General features: G+C 33.0%; 4 protein-coding genes and 1 non-coding gene across 5 annotated transcripts; 2 read left to right on the top strand and 3 right to left on the bottom strand.

Moving 5' to 3' along the window:
* Positions 1-1,536: 1,536 nt before the first annotated feature.
* On the top strand, positions 1,537-3,494 carry LOC17899269 (inactive GDSL esterase/lipase-like protein 23). The gene is made up of 4 exons (XM_006303172.2): positions 1,537-1,870; positions 2,106-2,224; positions 2,456-2,915; positions 3,005-3,494. The coding sequence occupies exons 1-4, from the start codon at positions 1,612-1,614 to the stop codon at positions 3,322-3,324; spliced, it is 1,158 nt and encodes a 385-aa protein (XP_006303234.1). The 5' UTR covers positions 1,537-1,611; the 3' UTR covers positions 3,325-3,494.
* Positions 3,495-4,384: 890 nt separating this feature from the next.
* Positions 4,385-6,191, bottom strand: LOC17900663 (GDSL esterase/lipase 3). Its single transcript, XM_006304544.2, has 5 exons — positions 5,916-6,191; positions 5,722-5,849; positions 5,215-5,445; positions 4,878-5,133; positions 4,385-4,776 (listed from the first exon to the last, which is right to left on the bottom strand). Exons 1-5 carry the CDS (start codon positions 6,181-6,183, stop codon positions 4,529-4,531), a joined length of 1,131 nt encoding a protein of 376 aa, XP_006304606.2. The 5' UTR covers positions 6,184-6,191; the 3' UTR covers positions 4,385-4,528.
* A 1,324-nt stretch (positions 6,192-7,515) lies between these two features.
* TRNAQ-UUG lies at positions 7,516-7,587 on the bottom strand. Its single transcript has one exon. It is a non-coding gene; the product is annotated as a tRNA-Gln (tRNA).
* A 592-nt stretch (positions 7,588-8,179) lies between these two features.
* LOC17900163 (ubiquitin-NEDD8-like protein RUB1) lies at positions 8,180-8,889 on the top strand. The gene has a single exon (XM_006304915.2). The coding sequence runs from the start codon at positions 8,305-8,307 to the stop codon at positions 8,686-8,688; it is 384 nt and encodes a 127-aa protein (XP_006304977.2). The 5' UTR covers positions 8,180-8,304; the 3' UTR covers positions 8,689-8,889.
* Positions 8,890-9,102: 213 nt separating this feature from the next.
* LOC17900279 (GDSL esterase/lipase 2) lies at positions 9,103-10,709 on the bottom strand. The gene is made up of 5 exons (XM_006303448.2): positions 10,439-10,709; positions 10,236-10,363; positions 9,894-10,124; positions 9,532-9,787; positions 9,103-9,447 (listed from the first exon to the last, which is right to left on the bottom strand). The coding sequence occupies exons 1-5, from the start codon at positions 10,707-10,709 to the stop codon at positions 9,206-9,208; spliced, it is 1,128 nt and encodes a 375-aa protein (XP_006303510.2). The 3' UTR covers positions 9,103-9,205.
* Between the last annotated feature and the right edge of the window lie 1,126 nt (positions 10,710-11,835).

The following is an 11,835-nucleotide window of genomic DNA, read 5'->3' as shown; positions in this document are numbered from 1 at the left end:
GGGGGGGGGGGGGGACCAACATGCACATTATTAGAACAAAGTGATACAATTTGGTGGAATCCTTAAGAGGTTATAAGGATTCAATCTCACCTAAATGATTTCTCAGAAAAAAAAATCAACTTATCCGTTTCTAAACAAATGATATATTTCTCAAGATGCACAATTAAATCGAAGACACAACAGTGGAGGTTCAATTCTAAATTTCTACATATGTTTTTTTTTTGAAGAAAATATTTCATTGAAATATATTTATAATTTGAAATCTTGTTATGTCCTTTAAAAAAAGCACGATCTTGATGTACTACTATTAGCAACAACAACAACAAAAAAAAGTATTTAAATACATAAGAAAACAGTAATTCGTCAGACGTAGTTAATGTGAACTATTAATAACAAAATTTATCGTATATGTTTTGAATTCATCAAATTCCGTTGAAATGAAGTGAAAATCACAAATCCAAAAACACCTCTTCTCCTACTATATATAAATGATATTGATTATTATAAATAAATAAAAAACCTCGCGCTACACGTTATCATTTTCAATTGCCAAATTGTTAAACCATATTTATCCTTATTTTCTAATCTAATTACAGAAACTGCCATTGGTCAGCAAACTCTTTTCCTTTTACTTTTTTTTTTTTGAATTAACGTGGTAAACGATTATTTAACTTTTCAAGTAATCTTATTAGCAACTAACTCGTTTACTGTGCGACAAACGTTAGATATGTTCACAAGCAAATGAATTGTTAAAGCATGCATGATATCCATTATTATAAAAAGTTACATAGAATAATTGATGAGTTAAAAAAAAAAAATATATGTATCGTGTTAACTCAGTATACAATATACACACTTAGATTCACGTTTAACTTTTCATAAATCATCGTGTAACGCATGATACATATGTCACTGTAATAAATTATTATTCAAAATAAGAAATGTGCACGATAACTTTAAATATTATCATAAATAGTTAAAATAAACACCAAATGATCCACGTTAATAATTTATTTAACGACCCAAATTAATTTAAATACTTAGGTTAGTGATCAGTTTACATATTAATATGTGTAATCTGTTTATATCTAACAAAGAGATCCCATCACTCGTTCTTGCCATTTTTTCTTCTTCAGCAAATTATAGCTCCCTCCATGTTTGATTTTCATTTCAGAATTAAACTATATAAATGCCGGCGACGGAGATTTAAGCTGTCATAAGAGATTTGAAGAGAATTAAGTTTCACCGGAGAAATGCTGGAGGAGATAATAAGATTAAAGAGAAGTTTAGCTCGTTTCTTCGGAGAAAGAATCAAGTAAAGGTAAGTAATATGCTACACTTCAAAAAACTTACCAAACAAAAAAATGTTACACTTCAAATAAAAAAAGATGAGAATGTGTTAAGGGTGTTATCGTCTTTTGCACATATACGGTAAATACGAAAAATAGTACCGATGAGAGAGAGTTATTATTTAGTTATTGAACCCTCTCTTTATTGTCAATGACTCAAATCTATTTATATAATACGAATCTGTCTACGAGCAAAAGACACTTAAAAGCAGTAATCTTCTTTCTCACTGTTCTGTTCTTTTTTGTTCTGTTCTACTAAAGGATGATGGCAGACCACTGTAATCTAGTCAGTGTTCTAGGGGTATTTTTGGTATTGACCCTCTTCCACAACCCGATCACCGTCGCAGGACAGTTTATCCCGCCGGTGGGCTTGTTCACATTCGGTGACTCCAACTTCGACGCCGGAAACAAACAGATTCTCAGTAAAGCTTTCGTCGCTCAAGGTTTCTGGCCCTACGGGAAGTCCCGAGATGATCCCAACGGCAAATTCTCCGACGGCCTCATCGCTCCGGACTTCGTCGGTACGTATTTCTTCTTTTTTTCTTTTTTTTTTTTACACTACTAATCTCCAAATCTTGAAACATGTAAACAATTATGATATATTTTTTTCACGAATTACTGAAACTATAACGTCGAAAATATTATATGTTATGCGGTTTTTTATAAAAAGATTAGTGTATAGTTACGGTTTTTAAAAAAAGATTAGTGCATAGTTTCACTAATCACATGGAAATGTTTTTTTTTTTTTCAATACAGCAAAATTCATGGGGATTCCGATCGAGATCCCGGCGGCTCTTAAACCTAACGTCAATGTCTCACGTGGAGCTAGTTTCGCCGTCGCCGATGCTACTCTTCTCGGAGCTCCGGTTGAATCTGTAAGTCTACTTATTTTCTTATATTAATCAAGTATCTATAATACTAGTATTCATATTCAACAACTAACTCAAAGAAAAATATTTTCAAATCTGGACTTTTTTGTGTGTTTTACTTTACATAAGACATCATACTTTAAATCAATTAGCTTTACTTTAATTGGTCGCAGACTTCAAGTCAATAAGCTTTCCATTAATAAAAATGCAAATTGGGTTTTCCCTTTGGTGCTTTAGTTGACTCTGAATCAACAAGTGAGAAAATTCAATCAAATGAAAGCAGCAAACTGGAACGACGACGTCATCAAGAAGTCAGTGTTTATGATATACATTGGTGCAAACGATTACTTGAACTTCACCAAGAGCAACCCTAACGCCGATGCGTCTGCTCAACAAGCTTTCGTCACTTCCGTGACCAACAAGTTAAAGAACGATATCAGCTTGTTGTATGCGTCAGGAGCGAGCAAGTTCGTGATCCAAAACCTAGCTCCATTGGGTTGCTTACCTATCGTCAGACAAGACTACAGCACCGGGATGGATCAGTGCTATGAAAAACTCAACGATCTGGCTAAGCAACACAATGAAAAGATCGGACCTATGTTGAACGATATGGCTAAAGCCGCTCCTGGATTCCAGTTCACCGTCTTCGATTTCTACAACGCCATTCTTCGTAGGACGCAGAGGCACATGAACTTCCGTGAGTTGATCAGTTTTTATTAACTTTATAACCTCTGTTACCATGTGAATATATACTCATATACAAAAACCTCTGTTATTCTATCTTAGGGTTTTTCATTACGAACTCGTCGTGCTGCGGAGTTGGGACACACAATGCTTACGGTTGCGGTCTACCTAACGTGCACTCGATGCTATGTGAGTACCAACGGTCTTACCTATTCTTCGACGGACGTCACAACACCGAGAAGGCACAAGAAATGTTCGGTCATCTACTATTTGGAGCCGATCCAAATGTTATCCAACCGATGAACATCCGAGAGCTTGTGGTTTACCCAATCGATGAACCTATGCGTGAGTCTTGGGAGCCTACAACGTCTTCAACCACTGTCCAAACCAGCGACTCTAGCCGCGGTTATGCATTTTACTGAGTGATCTCTATAAATCAAATCAATCTAAAGGTTTCTACAAGGGTATAACCGTATCAAAATCGGAATCTTGATGTGTTTACTAGTTTGTAATATTTTTTTTTTGGTTCTGTTTTCTCTAGTGACTTTTTCCTCTTTAATAAAAGATTGATCTTTGAAAGTTTTACCACGTATCAATTGGAGTGATTCGAGAGTAGTATATAACGAATTTTTAATCAACAATATATGACGATTTGTTTTTGTTGTGACATTGAATTAAATAAAAATAAGTTGATTTTAGTTATAGAACGAACATGATACTAGTATCTTTTACCAGTTAGAAAATATTATAGTTTTTACAGTAAGTTAATAGAGTCTGCATAATAATCTGATTTTGTGGATCATAACTATTTTATTCACAACTCACAAGCGACATGAAAATAGAATAAAATAAGACCACCACTGTCTATTTTATTCACAATTCTTATCCACTACTTGTATTTAAATAAGAAGTGTTCAAACTCCAAAGTTTGCTAAATTTTGAGCACACAATATTTAAAGAAGACGTAATCCAAAGTGACTCTCCCAAGGTGGGAAACTGGTGGAAATAGACAGACGTAATAAAAATAAAAAAACTCATTGATTGCACACACCGATCTTGACTTTGTCTATCCTATGCTATCTAGTATGTACCTACTAACGATGCATGTTGATAATAAATAAATCAAGTCGACAAAATAATATAGTAAGATATATATTTTGGATCGTAATCGTATCATCGCATATCACATATGTATTTATATAGTACAGTTCCGTCGATCATAGTAACAGTTTTTTGTCGGGCTTGTATATGATTTTATAAAATCAAGTGTTTGCATTATAGTATTCGGAATGGTATAATAAACCCTAACTTAATCATCATTATAGTGAATTATTATTGGGTTTGCTCGAGCCGGTGACTAAACTTCCGGTGCAAGAAAAGGTAAACGCAAATAATGGTTCTGCTAGCACATTTTTTCTTGTGAACTTATCTTGTAACTCAATATTTCATCATCAAGAACCAAAAAACACTTTCAACATGTAATTACTGTTCACGTATCACAAACAATTATATTTATTTTCTCCTAATTAGACACAAAAAGTACATTACTTAATGACTAAGATGATTATACAAGAAGATATAACCAAACTAGTCAATTATTTTCATATACACACATATAGGCGAATTTTATGTAAGCCTAAGTTCAAATAAGGCTTTGAGATTATAAGGTCCAGTGACATTAGGCGGTCCACTCCATATCAGCTCTGCGATTTGTCGATGAGCCTTTTCCGTCAAATGAGAGGGATCAAAGAACAAATAATCAGTAACGTTTTCGCATAGCTCGTAACCTTTCGACGGTCCCATTCGGTTTCCACACGTATTGATTCCTCTCAATGGTCCGCTCCCACAACACGCCTTCTTCCCTTCCTTAAACCCTTCAAAATCAACAAACAAAAACACAAAATGTTCCTTAAGCTTAACACCATAGATCGTTCTCTTACATATATATATCTAACTACCAAGTAAGTTTAGTTACCGTATTTCGAAGGGTTGTTGATTCTCTCGAAAAGAGAAGTGTGATAGTCGTGAAGAGCATATCTAAATCCGGATAGTTCATGTTGTAGCCGCCTTAAAACATCCGGAAACTTCTTGTTATGCATATCGATAAGCTCAGCGGCAGGCTTGAAACAAGTTCCTATCTTTGTTTGGTCTCTTATCAATGAATTTGGTGCACAATGGTACGCTCCCATGTTCAAGAATCCAAACTTCCTTCCTCCCATTCTATACAATTCCTGAGATAACATAACATATATTTCTCACTTTTAGACCAAAAGATAATAATTCTTACTTAGTTTTCGGTTTTGTTTTTTTACCTCGACCACGGATGTCGTGTTACCGATAACAAAATCGACAAATTTCTCTTTGGAATTGGATTGGAAAGTTGAGGAGTTTGCTGAGAAAGGATAAAAGTAGTCGTTGCCGCCAATATGAAACAGATAAACAGCTCTTGAGAAAACGCTTTTGGTCTCTGCATCTCCTAGTTCAGATCTCAAACTCTTTTCAACATCTTTGAAGTTGTTTAACTGTGTTCCCAAATTTATCACCTTCAATTATTCAAAAATCATATGTGAAAATATCATCTAGTCAAATAGAAACTACTCAATTGTTTTCATTCTATGCCCTCTGTTTCAAATTAAGTACCTCTATAAGATAGTCTATGTTAAGATAAATTTGAAATAAATTAGTTCCAAGAGTTAATAGTTTTTCTAATTAAGTACATAAAGGTCAAAAAGAGAAGCAAAATTGGTTAGAAGTCTTGTCAAAACAAGATTTATATTGAAATAGAACAGTAATAAGAAGTGATGATATATATTATATACCATTCCAGGCAAGGTTCCGACCAAAGCTCCGGCGCCAGCAGAAGCAAAACTTACTCCATATGTAAATTGATTGTTACCGTTGCTTGGTTGCAGATTTGGCGGGATCAACGGTAACCATGCGTTCTCGGCTGCCACATGAAGAATCAATTAATATTTAGTAAACTAAAAGCAGAGTTAGGGTCTTTTCGTTTTACCGATGAAATCAGGAATCAAACGTCCGTCGGAGAGTCTTCCGGTAGGGTATTTGAAAGTGGTTCGACCGTACGGCCATATGTTAGACCGGAAACTTGAGACAGTATCGATGTAGTTGTTGTTTCCGGCATCGAAAAGAGAATCTCCGAACACGAACAAAGCAGCTTGGTTTGTTACAAGATTATTGTTGTCTCTGCAGTTGATTGTATCGATCGAGAAGATTGTTGTGTAGACGAAGAAGATGATCGAAACTAGTCGAGAGCTTTCCATGTTTAATGGTCAACTACGTTTATGTTTTGTGCACTAGCTATGACTTGTTGACTATATATATCTTCGAAACATCCCTATATTAGAAAAAGAGAAGTACAAAAAGTGTTTCCGGGTCAGGTCAATTTCAAAAAATTACCCGAAATTTGTAATTGGATCTTTTAAAGTTGGATAGATTAATGGGTTTGGATACATACACCGGATACTTTCCAAATCTAATTTTAGGATTATATTATTTCCATAACTAATTATAGTATTTACTAATATTTCTCTAACTAATTTATATAATCTATTTAAAAAATATTATTCTTCTTTCACTTTTATTTGATGTTATTTTTAATTTATGATATTATATTATATAATATAAATATTAAATAAAAATTTAACTTTTTTTTTGCATATGTTGCAATTTGAATTTTTCAAAACGGACATATAATACTCAACTACACTCGGTTAAATATGTTGGACAATGGTTTAAAATCATTATAAGTATGACCAATATTAAAACCATTGTTACATGAGCATATTTAAAATTTCAAATAGTTTCAAAATATTATAAATAATAGGTTCAAATATATAAAACTTTTAGAATTTAAAATATTGAAATATTTTTTTGAAGACGTAAATGTAATTTTGGAGGCATAGTTTTTATTGATAAAATATATTATATATCAAACTATGTAAATTTTAGATAATTCACGGGTAGTTTGTTAAAATCACAATTATAATGATAAAACGAGTTACGAATAATGTTTTTTACGAAATGAATTCTGTTACGGGTCGGACTTTCAAAAAATATATTGTAAATATGTAATTTTTACGTGTATTCCTACTTTTACTACAAAAATAGTCAAAATGAATAATTTATCGACAATATTATTTCGTGATGTTAAATTTTCACCGTGTTTTTAATTGTATCAAAACTCAGTATATGATTATTTACTCGCTTTTTCTTTATTATTTTATTTAAACTTATTATACAAATATATGATTTTACCGTAATCGACTGCACTCTAACAAAATTAAAATGTAACATATTCTAATCTGTTAAAAGTTATATATATGTAATTATTTCCCCCGCGCTGTAGCGCGGGTCCGAACCTAGTTTTTATCTGAATACACTAGTTTGTTTTCTCTTTATATAGTATAGTATTCATATGATCACGTTTTTTTTTGTATGAATAAACTTGTATATTAATATACATCAAATCTATAATTACGTGTTCGTCACATATATTCGCACTAAACAGAATCGTTGATTAGTTGATAGTTAGATCATATTATTTTATTTTTGCTTGAGTGAACGAATTTGAATAAAATGAGATGTAAAAATAAAGGTCCTACCGGGAGTCGAACCCAGGTCGCTGGATTCAAAGTCCAGAGTGCTAACCACTACACCATAGAACCTTACTGTTTGTAAAAATATTTTAACTATCAAAGTTTATGATTAGTCAAAACTTCAAAATAAAATATACGTTTCTAGAATCAGAAGCATCTGCATGAGTCACTTTTTGACGGGATAAAGTACTTAAAAAGACGTCTTGCCGGGAAATTGGACCAAATCTTGCCATAAATTAAAAATGTAATTTTGTTTTTCTGAGACCAAATGTCTCAAAAGAGTGATTACAAAAAAATAAAAAATAAAACAAGACAGGGGACTCGCTTAGAAAACAATTACTCAGCTTTGAAAGAGCTTCTGTTCATTATGATATGAATAAGTAAGTATATTGACCCAATTAGTTTTTCAAACGGTTCGAACAACAAAGAATGTAAAAATACGAAAGAGTTAAACCAAAGAGACGTTTCCTTCACAACGGCTGGATAACAAATTTCGAAAAATGTTAAAAAATTAAAAAAAAAATCTGATAGGACAGATAAATAGCCGTTTTCTTACAACGGTAAAATTTTATATACATACATATAACGGTAAGAAATTGTAAAAAAATATTAAAACATGGGTTGGTTATAAAAGGAAACCCAAAGACGAGAACTAGTTAGAGTTTGTCTTTCACTGTCTCCAAATTCTCTTAAGGTATATATCTACACCTCTTCAAAACCTTTATGTTTTTCAGATTTTGGTTTTGCTTTGTTTTTTTTTCTTCAGATTTCTCTTAGGTTGGTGCAATGGAGATTCTTGTCAAGACGGTGAAGGGGAAGACCATAAACCTAGAGGTTGATGACAGCTCCGAGACAATTGACATCAAGATCTATGGAGAGCCGATCAGCCAAGTGGTTATGCATTTGGCTCCGGGTTCGGCTCCTGTTCAATGTGCAGCCATAAAGATTTTTGTGTCGACGCTTAAGGGGAAAACATTCAACCTAGAGGTGAAGGGATCCGAGACCATTAAACAAGTCAAGAACATGATCCATGATCAGGGTGGTCCACCAGTGGGCAAGCAGACTCTGCTATTACAAGGCGTGCGGCTTGCAGACTCTCGCACTATAGCTCACTACAATATCAAGACCGGCGCCAACCTTGTCGTTATGTCCGAACTTTGCGGTTGCTAAAATGTCTTTGTTTGTTTTCCAAAGTTTAACTTTAACTATTTTTTGTTGTCTGTCTGTTTAAAATGGAAAATTTGAATCTCAGTGTTAGGTTTGTTGAAAACAATATTTTCTGTAATTTTAAGATTTGTGTTAGGTTATACAATGTGTATTGTCATTTTAGTTGGTAGTCCGATAAATATCTGATAATTATTCTTTGGATTATACCATCCTGACTTTTGCATATTGCGTCATAGAATAGTTAGTGTGGTTTAATCTGATTCAGTTTCACATGGAATATCGATCTTTTAATCTGATATTCGTGTATGTCTATGGTAAACTATATCCAATGAAAAGGGTACATCGATGTGTATGATTGGTTCATATTATACATGAGGTGTCAGATTTTAAAAAGCTGATGTCTCAATACATCGACACATTTATTTTTTTATTGAATTGATAATCGATTAATCAATCATTATAACAATTTAAACACACAAATCAGTAACATGAAAAGCAAGATGCAAACGGATAAATGAGTTTAATTACGTTCAAATAGCGTTTTGAGATTATAAGGTTTAGTAACGTTGGTTTCTCCGCTCCAAATCAGCTCTGCGATTTGTCGATGTGCCTTCTCAGTCAAATGAAAATGATCGAAGAACAAATAATTTGTAACGTTTTCGCATAACTCGTAACCTTGAGATACTCCCATTCGGCCTCCACATGTATTGATCCCTCTCAACGGTCCGGTTCCACAACATGCCTTCTTCCCTTCCTTAAACCCTATAAAAACATATTGAAACCATCCAAAAGTTAATTATAGATAATCAGTTACATGAATTGCAACTATCAAGCAAGGTTTGCTACCGTATTTAGAAGGATTGTTAATTCTTTCGGATAGGGAAGTGTGATAGTCATGAAGAGCATATTTGAATCCGGTTAGTTCACGCTCTAGTCGTCTCAAACTATTCTGAAGCTTTTCATTGTGCAAATTGATCAGCTGGGTGACCGGCTCAAAACAAGAACCTATCTTTGTTTGGTCTATAATCAATGAGGCTGGTGCACAATCATATGCTCCCATGTTAAGGAATCCAAACTTCCTTCCTCCAAGTTTATACACTTCCTAAGAATAGAAACACAAGCTAGCTCTCAGTAACTGATCAAACTGACTGTTCACAAGAGAATCCATACAAACAGTTTCTTGAGATAAGTTTCTGATATTATTTTACCTTGATCACGGCGGTCGTGTTACCGACAACAAAATCGACGTATATATCTCTGGGATTGGATTGGAACACGGAAGAGTTTGTAGAGAATGGATATTGATAATCGTTGACTCCGATATGAAACAAATAAACTGCTCTTGAGATAACCCTCTTCCCCTCAGCCTCTCCTAACTTAGATCTCAACGATTTTTCGACTTTCTTGAAGTTGTTTAATTGTGTTCTCAAATCTATAACCTTTAGTGGTAAAAATAAGAGAAAAAATGAAGTAAAAAGTCAAAACAATCAACATCGACTCAACTATAAAAAAAAAATAGACAAATTTGAGAGTAATAAACTAATAGTTACCATTCCAGGAAAGGTTCCGACTAAAGCTCCGGCACCGGCGGAAGCAAAACTAACTCCGTAGGTAAATTGATTGTTACCGTTATTTGGTTGTAGATATGGTGGGATCAACGGTAACCATGCGTACTCCGCTGCCACGTAGGCTATTAGTTTTCAGAAAACCGTTAAAATTTTTGCCGGGAAACAAAACAGAGTAATTTTGTTACCAATAAAATCAGGAATTGAACGTCCGTCGGAGACTCTTCCGGTAGGGAATTTGAAAGTGGTTAGACCGTATGGCCAGTAATTAGACCGGAAGCTAGGAAGAGTATCGATGTAGTTGTTGTTTCCGGCGTCGAACACAGAATCTCCAAACACAAACAAAGCAGACTGGTTTGTTACCAGATTGTTGTTGTTGTCTCTGCAGTTGATGGAACCGATTAATATGGCTATTGTGCAAACAAAGAAGATGATCGAAACTGATCGAGAGCTTTCCATGTTTAATGTTGTGTAATTGGTACTATTGCAAATTTCTCTTTTTTTGTTCTTCATATAATGGCAAGTGGTCTGTTCTAAATTTTTATATATTATTTTTCTATGTTTTCAATAGTTTTTTTCAACATATTTGGTTGATTAATAAGATTGTATAATAGATCTTCTAACTGCCCATTTGTTTTTTGTTTTTACTTTAAATTGTTCTTATAATGTATAAACTTATACTATTACCATTTTATAAAATAGAAATTGTAGTGAAAAAGTAAGGATCTTTGAGTTGTTAAGCAAATACAATCATTGTGGTCACACTACTGCATACGTGCGATTATTGTTGTATACAATGTGGCCAGTAGAAACAGAACGTTTTAGTGTAACTAATACTGATATTGACATATCTCGACAATGACCGGTATACTCACTGAACCGGAAATACATCTTTATATTAAGGATTCTAATTTAATAGCCCTTTAATCAAAAGCGACGTTTCCCAAAAAAAAGTCAAAAGAACGAATAAGTATCATAGGAAATTGTAAAACAAGTAAACTCTTCCCACAAAGGTCATTATAAAACAAAACCTATACGAGATAGATATAGTCCTATAGATCGAGAGGGAAAGAGAATCTGAGTTTTCACTTTGCAATGCAGATATCTATCAAGACGTTAAAGGGAAAGAGCATAAACCTAGATGTTGACGACAGCTCCAACTACAAAAAAATGACTATATTGTATCACTTAAATTGTATCACAAATTTAAGTGATCTTATTTTAAATTACTTTTTAATAAGTGAAGCAAATATAAATAATTTAACACCAATTACATTATTGATGCTAATATTAACTAATTTTCATCAATTATTTAAAACTGATTCAATTTCTAATAGATTGTATCACTTAAAAAAAATTGATGTAAAATACATATTTACATCATTTAGATAATTGATGTATGTATTTTTTTTGATAAAATCGATTTTTTAAATGATACAAAATTAACATCATAAAAATGTGATGCTAAAATAAATTATATTAATAGCATCAATAAATTATATATATTTTTAGAAAACGAGGTAATTAGAAAAAAATTCATAAATTAAGATAATATAATTTTATTTAAAATATTACTTTTCAAAAT

The sequence above is a fragment of the Capsella rubella genome, unplaced genomic scaffold (assembly GCF_000375325.1).
Source record: "Capsella rubella cultivar Monte Gargano unplaced genomic scaffold, Caprub1_0 scaffold_1, whole genome shotgun sequence".
NCBI lineage: Eukaryota > Viridiplantae > Streptophyta > Magnoliopsida > Brassicales > Brassicaceae > Capsella > Capsella rubella.
This window is presented reverse-complemented; position numbering and strand designations above follow the sequence as displayed.